General features: G+C 42.3%; 2 protein-coding genes across 2 annotated transcripts in view; one reads left to right on the forward strand and one right to left on the reverse strand.

Moving 5' to 3' along the window:
- LOC137379618 (probable E3 ubiquitin-protein ligase bre1) overlaps positions 1–18,598 on the reverse strand; it is a 66,069-nt gene that overhangs the window by 25,029 nt on the left and 22,442 nt on the right. The gene's annotated exons all lie outside the window — the stretch shown is intronic.
- The window catches only part of nrip2 (nuclear receptor interacting protein 2), a 69,193-nt gene continuing 53,358 nt past the window's right edge, over positions 2,764–18,598 (forward strand). The window contains exons 1-2 of the mRNA XM_068050705.1: positions 2,764–3,216; positions 3,556–3,843. Of these exons, the coding sequence (XP_067906806.1) occupies positions 3,688–3,843 (156 nt within the window). The 5' untranslated portion in view covers positions 2,764–3,216; positions 3,556–3,687. The remainder of the gene's footprint in view (positions 3,217–3,555; positions 3,844–18,598) is intronic.

The following is an 18,598-nucleotide window of genomic DNA, read 5'->3' on the forward strand; positions in this document are numbered from 1 at the left end:
TGAGGAATTCCTGCAGTGATGTCCTAGGGCTGAGATAATTGGCCACCAATACCCACTACCATCTTACTTTGTGCTAGGTGTAACTCCAACTAGTAGAGAGTTTACCCCCAATTCCCATTGACTTTAATTTTTCTAGGGCTGCTTGATGCCATACGCAGTCAGATGCTGCCTTGATGTCAAGGGCATTCACTTTCACTACACATCTGGAGTTCAGCTCCTCTCTCCATGTTTGGACCAAGGCTGTAATGAGGTCTGGAGAAGAGTGCACCTGGCAAACTGAGCTTCGATGAGCAGGTTGTTGCTGAGTAAGTGCCACTTGATAGTACTGTGAATGACACCTTCTATCACTTTGCTAATGATTGAGAGTAGACTGATGGGGTGATATTTGGCCAGATTGCATTTATCCTGCTTTTTGCGGACAGGTCATACCTGGGCAATTTTCCACATTGTCAGGTAAATGTCAGTGTTGTAGCTGTACTGGAACAGCTTGGCTAGGGGCATGGCTAGTTCTGGAGCACAAGTCTTCAGTTCCACATCCAGGATGTTGTCAGAGCCCATAACCTTTGCTGTATCCAGTGCCTTCAGTCATTTCTTCATATCACGTGAAGTGAATCGAATTGTCTGAAGACTGGAATCGGTGATGCTAAGGGCCTCTTGAGGAAGCTGAGATGGATCATCCACTTGGCACTTCTGGCTGAAGATGGTTGAAAATGCTTCAGCCTTGTCTTTTGCACTGACATGCTGGGCTATCCCATCATTGAGCATGGGGATGTTTGCGGAGCCTCCTTCACTGGTTAGTTGTTTAATTGTCCACTATCATTCATGACTGGGTGTGGCAGGACTGCAGAGCTTTGATTTGCTCTATTGGTTGTGGGATCACTAAGCTCTGTCTATAGCATGTTGCTTCCACTGATTAGCATGCTTCTTGTCCTGTGCTGTAGCTTGTGTGCTTGGTGCTGCTCCTGGCATGCTCTTCTGCACTCCTTATTGAACCATAGTTGACCTCCTGGTTTGATGGTAATGGTAGAGTGAGAGATATACCAGGTCACAAGGTAAGTAGTATTAACTCTATGGCCACTTCCTGTGCTGTAAATTTGTATGGTTGATTTATGTTGAAGTTTGTTATATGATTGTTACCCATTTCATATTATCATGGAATCAAAGAATCATAGAATAATACAGCACAGAAGGAGGCCATTCAGCCCTTTGTGCCTGTGCCACCTCTTTGCTAGAGCTATCCAATTAGTCCCACTCGTCCATTCGTTCCCCATAGCCCTGCAAATCTTTGACCTCCAAGTGTTTATCCAATTCCCTTTTGAAAGTTACTAATGTTCCTGCTTTCACTACACATTCAGGCAGTGCATTCTAGATAAAAGCAAAATACTGCGGATGCTGGAAATCTGAAACAAAAACAAGAAATGCTGGAGTCACTCAGCAGGTCTGGCAGCATCTGTGGAAAGAGAAGCAGAGTTTGTTTGCGGAACATCTCCGCTCAGTCCGCAAGCAGGACCCTGAGCTTCCGGTTGCTTGCCATTTCAACACTCCCCCCTGCTCTCATGCTCACATCTCTGTCCTGGGATTGCTGCAGTGTTCCAGTGAACATCAACGCAAGCTCGAGGAACAGCATCTCATCTACCGATTAGGCACACTACAGCCTGCCGGACTGAACATTGAGTTCAATAATTTCAGAGCATGACAGCCCCCCATTTTACTTTCATTTTTAGTTATTTTTTCTTCCTTTTTTTTTACATTCCTTTTTACATTTTTTACAATCTTTTTTTGCATTTATTTCATTTCATCTTAGTTTGTTCAGTTTGCTTACCCACTGTTTTTTTGAGGTTGTTTTTCTTCAGGTTTGCACTTGCTGCTGTTCAATATTCAGTGTATTCACACCTAATCTGTACTAATGCTTTGTCTTTCAACACACCATTAACATATTGTTTGCCTTTGCTCCGTGACCTTTTGGTCAGCTATGTGGCCTGGTCCAATCTGCACCTTCTCCTTTGTTATCTCTTGCCCCACCCCCACCTCACTTGTTTATAATCTGTGACTTTTCTAATATTTGTCAGTTCCGAAGAAGGGTCACTGACCCGAAACGTTAACTCTGCTTCTCTTTTCACAGATGCTGCCAGACCTGCTGAGTGGTTCCAGCATTTCTTGTTTTTATTTCAGATTTCCAGCATCCGCAGTATTTTGCTTTTACCTTAAATCTGTGTCCTGATTGCTGACCCTTCTGCCACTGGAAACAGTTTCTCCTTATTTACTCTATCAAATCTGTTCATGATTTTGAACACCCCCTTCAAATCTCCTCTTAACCTTCTCTGCTCTAAGTAGAACAATTCCAGTTTCTCCAGTCCTTCATCCCTGGCATGATTCTCATACATCTCTTCTGCACCTTCTCCAAGGCCTTGACATCTTTCCTAAAACATGGTGCCAGACTTGAAAGCAATATTCCAGCTAAGGCCTATGTTTCATAAAGGTTAAATTCATTTATCTCATCATTATCTGTTCAAAGGAGGATGATTCTTAATGTAAAATATTTATTGCAGTGGATGTGAAGCACCCTTTAGAAGAGGCCATCCTTATGGGAACCGTATCTCATTGCAATCGGCAGGATGTGTAATAGTGTCACGTTGTCTCTTTACAGAAAGTGCTGTTAATAGTCAGTAAGGAGCTGGGTGCAGCTTCTCTGTCTCTACAAAACGAAACCTATTAAATTTAATTTGCATATCAATAGCACCAAGACTGAATGCAATGAACTCAAAAGGCAGCTGGATTTATATAGTTTCCATTAAACGAAACCACTTCCAAGTGTTAGATTGGAAGACCAGGAGGGGGAGAGCAAGATTTAAACAACGTCTTCTCATAATGGGACGTAACTCTATTTAAATTCATGAACAAAATGTATTGATTTTCAGGATTTACGTCGAATTGGAATCCGTTACAATATGACATTTTAACAAATCATATCAGATGAACACCGGAGCTGCGAACAGATTTAATAAAACTGATCCTACGAGGGAATAATTCTAAATACTAGAGATTTTACTGACATGTTACGAGGCTGCATTGTTATGGGAAATATATGTTTTAATAACACGTGTCTTTATTTTCTGAAATTCAGTTTACCATCTGCGACTTTTTCTGAAGTAAAATTGCGAAGAGAAAATATTCAACTAAATTCTAAGTCAATTGGAAACAAACAATAATTTGGATGTAAGATAAGAAACAATTACTTCTCTCCTTGTTTGTAATTATTTATTTACCATTCTGAGTTTCTTTTTGGTAAGGTTTGTAAACACTAATTCTGCCCGGACTTAAACGGCACGGATTTGCTGGGAATAGTTCATTGTTCTGCTCAATGTTGAAAACAACCCTGACTCCTGGCACCAAACCGATATTAATCGATACGTGTTAGTAACACCGAGGCCTTTTCCTTCTCCCCCTTTCACCTCTCGTATATTTTTCACTTTCTGCTTTTTATATTTCTGCAGATTTCTTCTGGTGTTTTATTTGTTATTTCTGGAAATGTGATGATCGTGACGTATGTTGCAGGCAAGCACCCGAGGAAAAAAACCCAGAGCCAGCGAACTGCAGAGGAGCAAAGTGCTGGAGGAGAGGACTAGGACAGGGCAACAGCACGAAATCACTTGAACCGCAAGCCGGAGGGAAACAAATGCAGCAGCAATGTCCGAGCTCAAGAAAAACGAAATGGAAATGAGGGATAAAGCTATCCTGCATCAACAGAGGCGTCTAAAGCAAGCCACACAGTTTATCCACAAAGATTCTGCAGATTTGCTCCCTTTGGATGGGCTGAAAAGGTTGGGAACATCGAAAGATCTGGTGAGTCGCCCTTTCTGTTGGCAGTATGTAGGATGTCAGCGGGGTCTGCAGTGAGCAATGGTAATGTATGAGGATAGACAGAGGGACTTTACACTTATAATCAATATATATGTGATTTGAACTCGAATAGTATAGGTGTGCTGATACGTGGAAATATGTGAATGAATATATATGTTCATGGAAGCGTGCTCGTGCATATACATTTACGAGTTTGTATCCTTTTATATACATATCATTTTATTAGTATAGATGCTGACATCTAATGCATATTATAAATTGGTGATGCATATCATGTATGATTAATACGTGATTAATATTAGTTTAAGATTCCATTTAAGAATAGTTTGCGTCTTTCCAGCTATGTATCCATATGCAGAAGCACGGCCTTTACGTGCAATTAGGAAACGGGTCCTGTTAACATTTAAATAAAATTCTGGCTTGCTGCGATGAAGGATTGAGGGTTCGGATGGTGACTGGAAGACATGCATTACCCGAGAATGCTGGAGTCTGTTAGAGTTTCAAGTTTAACAGATAAAAATATGATGATACTAAATTGAATCAGTATATCTATCAGAGTGGGAAAAAGTAACGAAACCAAATCTATTCTAATTCGCTGAAAATAGATGATATTTGGAGACATTGGATGAATGAGGGTAAGGATAGGACTAGAGGTACAGCTAAGTAGGAAAATACCGCAAATCAAAGAGTGAAGAAGAATACAAGGAGGAACGAGAGAAAAATATAGGTAGGAAGTGAGATATAGAAGGAGAAAAAATAAAAATACAAGAGAAAAGGAACAGCACAGATAAGAAGCAGAGAAATAAAAACTGCTGGAAGAAACTCAGAGAGGGAGAAATAAAGATATGTAAGAGAATAAAAGCGGGAGAAACAGATGGGAGAGACAGATAAAATCATACAGCACAATAAGAGGTCATTTGACCCACCATGTCTGTGTCAAATCTTAGAAACAACTATCCAATTATTCCCACTCCCCTGCTCTTTCCTCATAGTCATGCAATTTTTTTGCAGTTATTTATCCAATTCCTTTTTGAAAATTACTATTGAATCTGCATCCACCATCCTTTCAGGCAGTGTGTTCCAGGTCACAACAATTTGTTGCATCAAAAATTCTCCTCATTCCTCTGGTTCTTTGTAGAACAAGATTCAGGAACAAAATTAGGAGATAGGAGTAAATAAGAGAAAGGAATAGATAAGAACTGAGTGAAAGAAATGGAAAAAGGTGGAGAAACAGAGAAAAACAAATAGAAAAGGGAGAATGAGAAGAAACACCTACCAGAGAGACAGAGGAGACAGAAACAGAAACCTCAATTTTAACAGCTCCCCCAACACGAATAAGGCGGGAGTGTGGAGGGAGGTCACAACACATTCCCCACTTGTTCCCACCCACATTATTTTAACTGGCAGGATTCCGGCAGTGTGGAGGTTGCCTGACTCCAGTAGGCAATTGTGTAATTAAAATGGGAAAATTTGCTGCCCGATGATGTCATTGGCAACTCGATTCTAACTTCCAGGATTATAAGGCCCACATGGTGCCAAATCCCCCAGCAAGGGCAGGTGGTAATCAGTATCGGGTCAGAAGAGGCCTAGTAAGTTTTATGTTACATTTTGTTATGATTCCTTTTTGGATCTGGAGGATTAGAATATTTTCCGGCTACTAGAATCATGGCTAGAGACAGAGATGGGGAGAGAGAATGGGATGGAAGCTGAACTAGAGAGAGAAGATGATTGACAAAAATAGATTTAAAAAATAGAAAATTGAGAAATTTGTGCTGTAGTTGATGGCTCATGCTCTGACTCATTTTCTATTTACTCAGAGATTCCCAGAGTTCTATCCTCTTTCACACTTTGTTACAACTTCATATTAATCATCTCCTTGACTCATTATCTAAACCTGCCCCCTCTTTGGATGAAGATTTCACTCTACATTCATCAATTTCCTTCAGATCACATGGCTTTAGTGTGCACAATTCCTTCATTCCTCTCAGTGCATTGGTGTAATCGAGACATCCTTAGTTTCATGCTGCCCTTTGATGAGGTAATGAAAATCTTATTTCTTTCAATTCTTCAAACATAAAGGATAGATCTTTGCTCTTGGTGGGGAGCCTTTGCTTGAAGGGAGCACTGATCTGAAAATCAAATATGGGGATCAGCACAGCCAATTTAAGGTGTTTCTAATTTTCTGGTAATTAAAATGAATTACCATAAAATCAGAAACATCACGGATGGGAGAAATGGGTGTGGAAGTCAGTGTGTCAGACTTGCAGTGCTCCCATTGAAACAGGATGTCGCAGAGGGAATGGTCCCTTTGGAATGCTGACAGGCGAGGGGAAGATGTGTTTGGTAGTGGCATCATGCTTGAGGTGGCGGAAATAGCGGAGGATGATCCTTTGGATGTGGAAGCTGGTGGGGTGGAAAGTGAGGACCAGGGGATCCCTATCGCAGTTCTGGGAGGGAGGGGAAGGGGTGAGAGCAGAAGTGTGGGAAATAGTTTGGATATGGTCGAGGATCCTGTCAATCACAGTTGGGGGGTGGGGGGGGGGTTGGTTGAGGAAAAAGGAAGACCTATCAGAAGCGCTGTTGTGGAAGGTTGCATCATCAGAACAGATGCAACAGAGACGGGGAAACTGTGAGAATGGAATGAAGTCCTTACAGGAGGCAGGGTGTAATGAAGTGTAGTCAAGGTAGCTGTGGGAGTTGGGGGGTTTATAATGAATATTAGTAGACAGCCTATCCCCAGAAATGGAGACTAAGAAGTTGAGGAAGGGAAGTGTTGGAGATCGACCATGTGAAGGTGAGAGAAGGGTGGAAATTGTAAGCAAAGTTGATGAGGTTTTCCAGTTCCAGGCAGGAGCAGGAAACAGCACCGATACAGTCATCAATGTACTGGAAAAAGAGTTGTGGGAGGGGGCCTGAGTCGGACTGGAACAAGGAATGTTCGACATACCCCACAAAAAGACAGGCATAGCTAGGACCCATGTGGGTACCCAAAGCAACATCTTTAATTTGGAGGACATGGCGAGAGTTGAAGGAGAAGTTGTTCAATGTGAGAACAAGTTCAGCCAGGCAGAGGAAAATGTTGGTGGATAGGGATTGGTTGGGCAACTGTTCAAGGAAGAAGCGGAGAGCCCTCAGCCCATCCTGGTGGGGGATGGAGGTATACAGAGATTGGACATCCATAGTGAAGTGGAGATGGTTAGGGCCAGGAAACTGCAAATTGTCAAAATGACATAGGGCATCAGAAGAGTCACAGATGTAGGTGAGAAAAGACTGGACCAGGGGAGAAAAATTGAATCAAGATAGAAAGAAATAAGTTCAGTGGGGCAGGAACAGGCTGAAATGATGGGTCTACCAGGACAGTCCTGTTTGTGGACCCAAGGCCCCAAACACTCCTTCCAGTTGAAGCAGCGATTTACTTGTACTTCTTTCAATTTAGTATACTGTATTTGCTGCTCACAATGCAGTTCCCTCTACATTTGGGAGACAAAATGCAGATTGGGTGACCTGGGTGACTGCTTTGTGGAACACCTCTGCTCAGTCTGCAAGCATGACTCTGAGCTTCCGGTTGCTTGCTATTTTATTTCACCACCTTGCTCTCACACCTACATTTCTGTCCTTGGCCTGCTGCAGTGTTCCAGTGAAATTAATTGCAAGCTCGAGGAATAGCACCAAATTTTCTGATTAGGCACTTTACAGACTTCTGGACTCAACACTGAGTTCATCAATTTCAGAGCATGACCCCCATTTTGATTGTTTTTTTTTTACCATGTGCCAGTCTTAAACTTGCTTTTCATGTTTTTACTTTTGGACAGAGCTGTTCATTCTTCTCCCATTAACACTCTCTCTAGACAAATGCTTTGTCTTTTACTACAACTATTACCACTCCCTTTGCCTTATATTCCATAACATCTTTATCATTTAATCTCTTGTATCCTCACCCTATCATAGACCTTCCCTTTGTTCTTCCTCCCCCTCTTCCCTTTCAATGGCATATAACTCATCATATATCTACCTTCCTTCGCTTCTGAAGTAGAGTCATATCTGACTCGAAATGTTAACTCTGTTTCGGTCTCCACAGATGCTGCCAGACCTGCTGTGTATTTCCAGCACTTTCTGTTATTATTCCAGATTTCCAGCATCCACATTATTTTGCTTTTATCGTTGAGACAGGACCTGTTTCCAAAAGCCATGTTGAAAATCCCTAATAACTGCTGCTCTTTCCAAGTAATCATATATCCATCCCATTTCTAATTATTCCTAAAGTACTCTGCTCCTGTCCAGCTCAAGATGGCTGTTATTTCCTGTTAGAGCCTATTTAAATGTTTTGGGGAGGTGGTGAGGCCTGTGTGAAGACCTAAAGAGCAAATGGTAGCTGGGGACCTCTATAGGTCTGAGTGATAGGGACCTTCTGGCTACTGATGAAGATCGCCAGAAAAAAGGTCCTGAATTAATCCTTGGCCACTATAGTAATTTTAGCTTGTTCCTGAGATTCCTACGGCCTCAATGGTCAACAGAGATCCCAGAGGAGGTAAAAGTGCCATCTTTTCTGAAAGTGTTGGAAATCCCATGGCAGCATTAAAGATATAAAAATGTGGCAATTTGACTTTTCTTTTTCTGACCTTTACTCGGGGAACTGAGTGCTCTGGGGAAGAATAGCTAGAAAAATCAATACTTCCTCCTGAGTATCCATTAGTCTTCTTGGCATAACTGTTGGTTTCTCTATACATACAGAAATTGCAATTTACATAGATCATATGTACAGCACAGAAGGAGACCACTTGGCCCATTGAGTCAGTGCCAGCTCTCTGAAAGAGCAACTCAGCCAGTCCCACTCCCCAAGCTTTCCCTGTAACCCTGTAAATTATTTTCTCTTTAGGTTCTTATCCTATTCACTTTTGAAAGCCTCAGTTGAATTTGCCTCCACTATACTCCCAGGCAGAGCATTCCAAATCCTAACTATTCCCTATGTAAAAATGTTTTTCCTTATGTCACCTTTGGTTCTTTTGCCAATCACCTTAAATCTGTGTCCTCTGGTTCTCGACGCTTCCACCAATGGGAATGATTTCTGTCTATTTACTCTGTCTCAACTCCTCATGATTTTGTACGCCTCTGTCAAAGCTCCTCTCAACCTTTTCTTCTCTAAGGAGAACAACTCCAGCTTTTCTAATATATACATGTAACTGAAGCCGTCACCCTTGGAACCATTCTCATAAATGGTTTCTGTACCGTTTCTAAAGCCTTCCTAAAGTGAGGTGAATTGGACACAATACATCAGTTGAACCATTATTTTATAAAAGTTCACCATAGCTTCCTTTGCCTCTATTTATAAAGCCTAGGATCCGGTATACCTTTTCAACCATTTTCTCAATCTGCCCTGCTACCCTCAACGATTTGTGTACATATACTCCCAGGTCTCTCTATTCCTGTACCTGCTTTAGAATTGTACCCTTTAGTTTATATTCCCTCTCCTCATTCTTCCTACCAAAATGTATCACTTCACACTTTTCTGCATTAAATTTCATCTGCCACGTCTATCCATTCCACTAGCCTGTCTACAGCCTCTTGATGTCCAGTACTATCCTCCTCACAGTTCACAATACTTTCAAGTTTTGTGTCATCTGCAAATTTTGATAATGTGCCAAATCTAAGTTATTAATATATATCAAGAAAAGCAGTGATCCTAGTACCAACCCCACTGTACACCTTCCTCCAGTCATTCACCACTATTTTCTGTTTCCTGTCACTCAGCCAACTTCTTATCCATATTGCCACAGTCCGTTTTATTCCATGGGTTTCAATTTTGCTGGCAAGCCTATCATGTGGCAGTTTATCAAACAGCTTTTTGGAAGTCCATATAGACCACATCAACTGCATTATCCTCATCAACCTTCTCTGTTACCACATCAAAAAACTGAATCGAGTTGGTTAAACACAATTTTTTAAAATTCATTTCATGGAATGTGGGCATCATTGGCTAAGCCAGCCTTTGTTGCCCATCAGTAATTGCCCTTGAGAATGTGATGGTGATCTGCCTTCTTGAGTCACTGCTGTCCATCTGGTGAGGGTACACCCACAGTGCTGTTAGGGGGGGGGGAGTTCTAAGATTTTGATCCAGTGATAGTGAAAGAACAGCAATATATTTTCAAGTTAGGATGGTGTGTGGCTTGGAGGGGAACTTGAAGGTGGTGGTGTTCCCATGTGTCTGCTGCCCTTGTTCTTCTAGGTGGAAGAGGTCGTGGGTTTGGAAGGTGCTGTCAAAGAAGGCGTGGTGAGTTGTTGCAGTGCATTTGTATATGGTACACATTGGTGCCACTGTGTGTCAGTGGTGGAGGGAGTGAATGTTTAAGGTGATGAATGGGGAGAGTATTCCATCACACTCCTGACTTGTGCCTTGTAGTTGGTGGACAGGCTTTGGGAAGTCAGGAGGTGGATTACTCACCTCAGAATTCCCAGCCTCTGATCTGCTCTTGTAGTTACAGCATTTATGTGGCTGCTCCAGTTCAGTTTCTGGTCAATGATAACCCCTAGGATGTTGATAGTGGGGGATTCAGCAATGGTAATGCCATTGAATGACAAGGGGAGATGGTTAGACTTTTTCTTGTTGGAGATTGTCATTGCCTGGCACTTGTTTTTATTTATTTATTTAGAGATACAGCACTGAAACAGGCCCTTCGGCCCACCAAGTCTGTGCCGACCAACAACCACCCATTTATACTAATCCTACATTAATCCCATATTCTCTACCACATCCTCACCATTCTCCTACCACCTTCCTACACTAGGGGCAATTTACAATGGCCAATTTACCTATCAACTTGCAAGTCTTTTGGAGGTGGGAGGAAACCGGAGCACCCGGCGGAAACCCACGTAGACACAGGGAGAACTTGCAAACTCCGCACAGGCAGTACCCAGAATTGAACCTGGGTCGCTGGAGCTGTGAGGCTGCGGTGCTAACCACTGCGCCACTGTGCCGCCCACTGTGTGCTGCAAATGTTACTTGCCACCTATTAGCCCAAGCCTGAATGTTGGCCTGGTCTTGCTGTATATGGACTTGGACTGCTTCAGTATCTGAGCAGTTATGAATGATACTGAACATTGTACAATCATCAGTGAACTTCCTCACTTGTGACCTTATGATGAAGAGAAGGTCATTGATGAAGCAGCTGAATATGGTTGGGCCTAGGAACTACCCTGAGGAACTCCTGCAGCAATGTCCTGGGGCTGAGATAATTGGCCTCCAACAACCACAACCGTCTTCCTTTGTGTTAGGTATAACTCCAACCAGTGAAGAGTTTTCCCCCTGATTCCCATTGACTTCAATTTGGTTAGGGATCTTTTAAAAAAAAACCTTTAAAAATCCATGCTGGCTTTCCTTAATTTATCTGCACTTGTCCAAGTAACTGTTACTTTTTTTTCCCAGATTATCATTTCTTAAAGCTTTCCCACCACTGAGGTTAAACTGACTGGTCTGTAGTTATTGGGTTTATCCTTACACCCCTTTTTGAATAAGGGTGTAACATTTGTAGTTCTCCGGTCCTCTGGCACCACCTGTGTATCTAAGGAGGATTGGAAGATTATGGCCAGTGGCTCTGCAATTTCTACCCTTATTTCCCTCAGTATCTTCGGATGCAGACCCTCTGGTCCTAATGACTTATTAACTTTAAGTATAACCAGCCTTTCTAATACCTCCTCTTTATCAATTTTTGGCCCATTCTGTATTTCAACTACCTTTTCATTCACTGTGATTCCAACAGCATCTTCCTCTTTGGTAAAGACAGATGCAAAGTACACATTTAGCACCTGAGCCATGCCTTCTGGCTCCATGCATGAATCCACTTTTTGGTCCCTAATCAGCCCACCCCTCCTCTTTTACTATTTATATGCTTATAGAAGACATTTTGATTCCCTTTCATGTTAGCTAGCCATTCTCTTCTCATACTCTCTCTTTGCCTCTTTTATTTCCTTTTCACTTCCCCTCTGAACTTTTTATATTCAGCCTGGTTCTCACTTGTATTAACAACCTGACATCTGTCATATGCATCCTTTTTCTGCTACATCTTACTCTCTATCTCTTTCATCAACCGGAGAGTTCTGGCTTTGTTTGCCCTACCTTTCCCCATCATGGGAATGTACCTTGACTGTACATGAACCACCTCTTTAAAGGCAGTCCATTGTTCCATTACAGTTTTGTCAGTCAATCTTTCATTCCAAATTACCTGGAACAGGTCCGTTCTCAACCCACTGAAATTGACCCCCCTCCAATTAAATATTTTTACTCGAGATTGCTCCTTGTCCTTTTCCAGAGCTAATCCAAACCTTGTGATACTATGATCTCTGTTCCCTAAATGTTCCTGACTGACACTTGATCCATTTGACCCACTTGACCCACCTCATTCCCAAGAACCAGATTCAGCAATGCCTCCTTCCTCTTTGGGCTGGAAAATTCTCCTGAACCATTTTTGAAACTCTTCTCACTCTCTGCCCTTTACACTATTACACTCCCAATCTATACTAGGATAATTAAAGACCCCCATTCTCACTACTCTATAGTTCTTCCACCTCTCTGTAATACCCCTGCAAATTTGCTCATTTATATCTTTGCCACTAGTTGGTGGCTTATAGTGGTGCAATGACACCTCTACTGATTCTTAACGCTAACCAAATAAATTCTATCCTTGACCCCTCTGGGATATCCTCTCTCTCCAGCATTGTAATATTCTCCTTAATCAGTATTGGCACACCTCCTTCTTTCTTTCCTTCCTGATCTTTCCTGAACATCTTGTATCCAGGAATATTTAGTACCCAGTCCTGCCCTTTTTTGAGCAAGATCTCTGTTATTGCCACATCAAATTACCATGTGCTTATTTGCACCTGCAGCTCACCAATCTTATTTACTACACTTTGTGTGTTTATATACATACTGTAAACCTAAATTAGATCATTCTGTATTACACTGAACACACTTCAGAAACTATATTCCCTCTTAGTCTGACCCCAAATAATACTGCAATATTCAGTGAAATATAATCTGGCAGTAGTACAAATGACAATTGATAAACCAAGATCTTCAATCTTGCAATCTGTGTTTTGTCCTCCATGTAACACCCTCTTTGGTGGCCATTATCCCTCTGCAACTCCTTTATTCTATCTCACCTGTATGGTTGTTATTCTCTACTCTGTTTGAAACTGCCTCTCTATATGGAGCTTTTGTACAGCTTGGGGCACACACTTCTTGATTTGAATCATTGTTAATTTATGCTGTATTTTGCTGCTAAATTCATTGAGCTTCCTGAGCCTGAGTTTGAAGTCAGCTCACATGCTAGCTCAGGCCATTAGGAACCGAGAACTTTCACTCCACATGAACAACACCCAGAGTGCAGCACATTCAAATGGTACTGTACTTTCCCCTGTGTGACAGCTGCAGCCAGTGTGTGATGTCAAAAAAAAGCTCCAAGCGAGTACTAGAAAATAGAAACTGTAGGTTGACAGATCGGAGAGAAAATGTGAGGAAGGCAATTTTGTGGGAGAAAGGTTGACTGTAGAAAGAAAAGATAAGAGAAACTCTGAAAATGAGAAGAATATGCAAACAAAAATCTGAAGAAAAGTGAGAAAAGTGTGTCAGAGGCAAATAGCCAGACACCAGCAACAACTTAGAGGGAAAGATGGGGAGTGATAGTCAGAGAAGGTGCCAAACAGGTGAGGCAGACAAACAGACAGGGACAGATAGGAGAGCAAGTCAATCAGAGGAAGAGGGAGAGACATAGACAGACCCATTATATGCTTCCCTTCTAATGCAGTGACCTATATCTTCTAATTAACAGTTATCCATGTGAAGATTCTCTAGTGAACATGTTTCAGTAATTTGTGATCATTTCGGACGATCCTAATGGCAGAAGCTCTGCACAGTAAAGCCAGAACGAAAACTACATTTATATATTACATTCTTCTTTTGGGAGTTATTATAAGCTGAGAATTTGTTGGTGTTCAAAGTAGCAATTATAGATGGATTGATAGATAAATAGACAGATATATAATGCTGTCATCAGAACCTGCTTCAAAACTATGGCCCCAAATTTCCACCTAGGGTATTGGACACATTTATACCAATGTGAGATGGGTTTGACTGCCAATGATCTGCAGAGGTATTTGCACTAGAGTTTCACAGATCAGATAACTTGCATAGCCACTGGAAGATTAATTGATGCAAATCTCATATAAACCGGGAGTAATGGCCCCGATTTTATCATGAGGTGAAATTGGTCCATGTAAGGAGTCTGCGTGAGCAACAAGCTCGCATTTTGAGGTCTGGAGCAACTTTGGATGTGAAATTTGTATCAGGAGCACCACCTCCAGTGGTGTCATTGAAGCCAAACATCCTCCTGGGGATGCATGTTGTGCTGCTAGCTGCTTCTGGTGCAACCCGCACAGCACAGCACACCATCTTGAGAAAGACGCTCGCAAGCACCAGAAGCAACGGAACTGGTGATAGCATGATGTCACATACCTCTACCAGCTAATGAGGCCCATTTTTCAAATTTGGACTAAGCAGGGCCATTCAAATAATTCTCATGTCACTCAACAAAACTCAAGTGTTCAGTTGCAAGAGGGGCCCACCACTAGTGTTATTTAAAGAGTCAGGCACCCAACTTGCAGATAAGGTCATTTTGAGGAACCTATGCTATTGTAAAGTGTCTGAAAATACTCTGGAGTGTTTTTGGACGTGTTGTGAGTTTCTGTATTTGGCACAGAGTGCTGCTGCATCCTCACAGAGAGGGCAGAGAAGTAGGTGATCTGTCCACAGAAAGGCTGCAACTGGTAGGATGGGTGCAGTTTCAGTGTTTCTAGGTCTGTAGCACGACAGGAGCAGAGAAGAGGTTGTGGAGAGGACAAGCTCTGCACGATCTCTGCGAACCTAGAGCCAGAATCGTCCATGCTCCTTAACAGTACAGGAGGCTGTCTGGCATGCCACTCAATGCACCCAGTACCTTGGTGTGCCTGCCCATCAGGTTTCTGCTGTATACCATCCCATTGAGGTCCTTGTCTAAGTCCTCTGCAGCAGAACCCATCTGCCACCTCGCCCTCTGTGGAGCTGGTACCCAAACCATCCTTTCCCCCTGGCATGGCTGGAGTCCACTTATGGCCGGTGACTCACCATTTCCAGATTCAAGCTCTATACCACCATATAAGGTACGCGCAGTGTCACTATCTGAGCTGGTGGCTGTCAGTGTCAAATCAAATGATGGGGTCTCAGCAACAGTGCCGAGCCGTTGCACTCTGTCCTTCTCCTTGGCTGCTGTGGCTGGGCAGAAAGTCTGAAGGGGAAGGTTGGGGTGAGGGAAAGGGGTGGGGTGGAAAACGAGAGGTCCATGGTCACATCATCTGCAGCTTGCTGATCATGCCAGATAGCAGGATGATGGTGAGCTAGGAGTTGAGAAGGGGTATAAGGCAGGAACACTGTCATCCTGAATATTCTCAGTGACACCAGACACCACGGGCTCTGTCGCAGCCAGCCGCATGATGAAGAGAACCAACGCTGCCATAGGGGTCAGGAAATGCAGGCATCTTTGTCCCCTGTTCACACTGCTCTGTTCCCTTCTGTTGTGTGCCAGCTTGTCCTGCAAGAGAGAGAGAAGAATGTCAGTGATTGTATAACACTGTGTTTGGATAATGTGCCTGGCAATTGACCTCCCTGACCACCTGCTTCCAGTTCCTTCAGAGGGTGGCCCTTGAGGGCCTCGGCCCCCTGCAGAACCTTGTTATCACTCTTCCTGCCCACCTCCACCACTAAGGCCTCCAGCACCATATCCTTAACATTGGGAGCCTTCTCTCTGCCCTAGTATTCCATTTTCTTTCTTTAGAATTGCAGTAATAATATTCAGCAGCAGCCTCTTATAATTCAGTGCAGCTTCCCTTTAAGAGGGACAGACTGCCTTTAGGAACATAAGTCTGGCTGCACCATGTCCTATTAACAAATACTGCTCAGCTCCTTGCTGAGCGCAGAGACAGCCTGCAGCGTGGCAAATGTTCAGCCCTACATTACAATCATGGAAATGAGGTGGTAGCATCAAATCTGCATGTTGCTAGCCCCACTGGAATCAGTGCGGGCAGGTCACGGATCATGACTCTCACCCCCGAATAACAGTACATTCCAACTTTTAGCCCATTTAATGGGCATCGTTTTAATATTCAGGTTCCAACTTCCACCCGAACCTCCCAGAAATTCCTGCCTTGCCAGCAGCGGGATAGATTATGTGGGCAGCAGGAGGACGCTGCCAAGAACCCATGGGAACTGCCCTGGCAGTTAGTTAAGTGGTGAGAGGGACTCTGGAAATCATTGTAATTGGAACTGGGGGAAGCTGGGGACAAAGGATGCCCAAGGTCTCCTTTTAGAGCCTGGAGGAGTAGTCCTGTTCTTCCTGGCCCACAAAGAAACTAAAAAACACAATTTAAAAACTTATTTTGCTGGACCTCTTCTGGCACTCAACCCAGCTCCCAGCAGGCTTGGCCTGGCAAGGAAGCTACCACTGCTTTCCCATTCAGGTCTATGGTTAAAATAGCAGATCAGGCCACGATGTTGTCATATTTAAAGGGAACCCTGTTATCTTGGAATGGCTGCATTTGTCATCTACAATCTAAAATGTAATCCCCCACTCCATTTTAATTACCTTCATATATATTATATATTATTAACTACCTCCATGCCTGGTTTCCACAAGGTGGGGGAGGTAAAATAATGGTCAATGCAGCAGGGTTCTTGGAAATTAGAGTGTAATCTTCAAAAAGCCCAATTCTAACTGAAGAAGCAGCAGATTGCTTTTTTCTAAGCAACTTCACAAAATTGTCCACCACAGAAGTATGTAGCAGGGGCAGCCAAAGAAGAGACCAGGGTGTAACAGAAGCACAAAAGAGCATACTATTCAATGAGTCAGACCTACAAACCCCCCTTGATGAATTGGAGCATAGGAAAGACAGACCACTGGGTCTCTGTGAAGGAAATCTCCAAAACATCTCGTGCTATGTGGGAGGAGGTGGCACTGGCACTGAATCCCAGCTTTTTCAACCCCCAGGATTGTAGACCAGGTGCTTAAGAAGTTCAAAGACATGACCAAAGCAGGCTTGGGTAACACACTGGACACTCTCACTTTTCTTACGCTGGCCAACAACATGAGGAGGCAAATTATCATCATTGGGGAAAATGTTTGAAGGAATTTGACAATGTGAGCGCTTAGAACCTATAATCATGCAGCACAGAACCCCTCATGCTTGTGTTGGCTTTTTGAAAGAGCTGTTTAATTAATACCAGTCTGCTACTTTTTCCCTATAGCATTGCAAATTTCTCCTTTTCAAATAAATATCTGATTCCCTTTTGCAAGTTACTTTAGAATCTGCTTCCACCACCCTTTCAGGTAATGCATTCCAGATGATAGCAAAAAATTTCTCCTCAGTCCCTCTCCAGATTTTTTGTCAAATGTCCTAAATTTGTGTTCTCTGGTAACTGACCCTCTTGCCAATGGAAATTATTTCTTCCCATCTACTCCATCAAAACCCCATATAATTTTGAACACCTCTGTTAAATCTCCATTTAACCTTCGCTGCTCTAAGGAGAACAATCTCAGCTTCAAAATGTAACAACAGGTTGAATCAGTGTTATCAGTGGAACTGACTGGTGTCATCAAAAATTAACCCAAATCAACTGAAAGACAGAATTAAAATGATGCTCAAGTTCATTACAATGGATTTTTAAAAATAATGGGTCCTGATAGCAACCCTCCCTGTTTAGTGTGTAAGAAATCATCAAAGTTTAATGAAAATAGCTGATACCAGATTGAAACAAAACATATTCAGCCAGTAATACGCCTCAGAGGAGCATTATTATGAATAACTGTATTTTACATTCTGAACAAAACAATTGTCCAAATTTGTGAAATAATTATAGTGCACAATGACATCTGAAAGAATCCAGGAACTTGGTGTCCTCTCTCCAAAAAATTGTTTTTATGACTAATAATTGTGAGAATTGACTTTCCCACGTTATAAATTGATTACCATCTGACTCAATCAGGAAGTGGCATACATCATCACATTAAATACAGAAAATTTAATATTGTAAGGATTTCATTTTACAAAATATTTCTTCTGCTTTTTTGGATATCTTCTGCAATAATGTATTTTTAGGCAGCATATTGAACAAATTTCATTATTGAATGGCATTGTAATTAAATATCTTTAAAATTGTTTCCTCAGCACCCAATTAGATAAAGGACCCGCCAAGTGTAGTAGCACGATGCTATGTAGACTAGGTCCTTGTATCAAGGCTTAACATCTAAGAATGGCCACTTGATTGAGATACCTGTAAGCTGTCTGTGCCTGAGGAACCATAACCCAACAAAAAATCAGTACTTTCCAGAGAGGAGGAGTGAAACTGGGAATTTTTAAAATTTTTCTGCAGAAGGTTCTGTGCACAGTCCTTCAGTTTCATGTCCCATACAGTATTACAGTTCACTCAAATTGGTTATTCTCTGGATCAGTTATGTTCCAAGTCATTTTGGGGCAAACAGATGTTGATCTGATGCAGGATAAAACTCCTCTACAGTGTCCCATGAAACACCCCTGCATCAGGTACAGCACAAGTTGGATATGAAGTAAAGCTTTTCATCTTCGACATTATCCTAAAAGCTCAAAATTACTGTCAGCATTAAATATAATGCTTGTGGTAAATGTACAATAATGACCCCTA

The sequence above is a fragment of the Heterodontus francisci genome, chromosome 18 (genome assembly GCF_036365525.1).
Source record: "Heterodontus francisci isolate sHetFra1 chromosome 18, sHetFra1.hap1, whole genome shotgun sequence".
NCBI classification, from domain to species: domain Eukaryota; kingdom Metazoa; phylum Chordata; class Chondrichthyes; order Heterodontiformes; family Heterodontidae; genus Heterodontus; species Heterodontus francisci.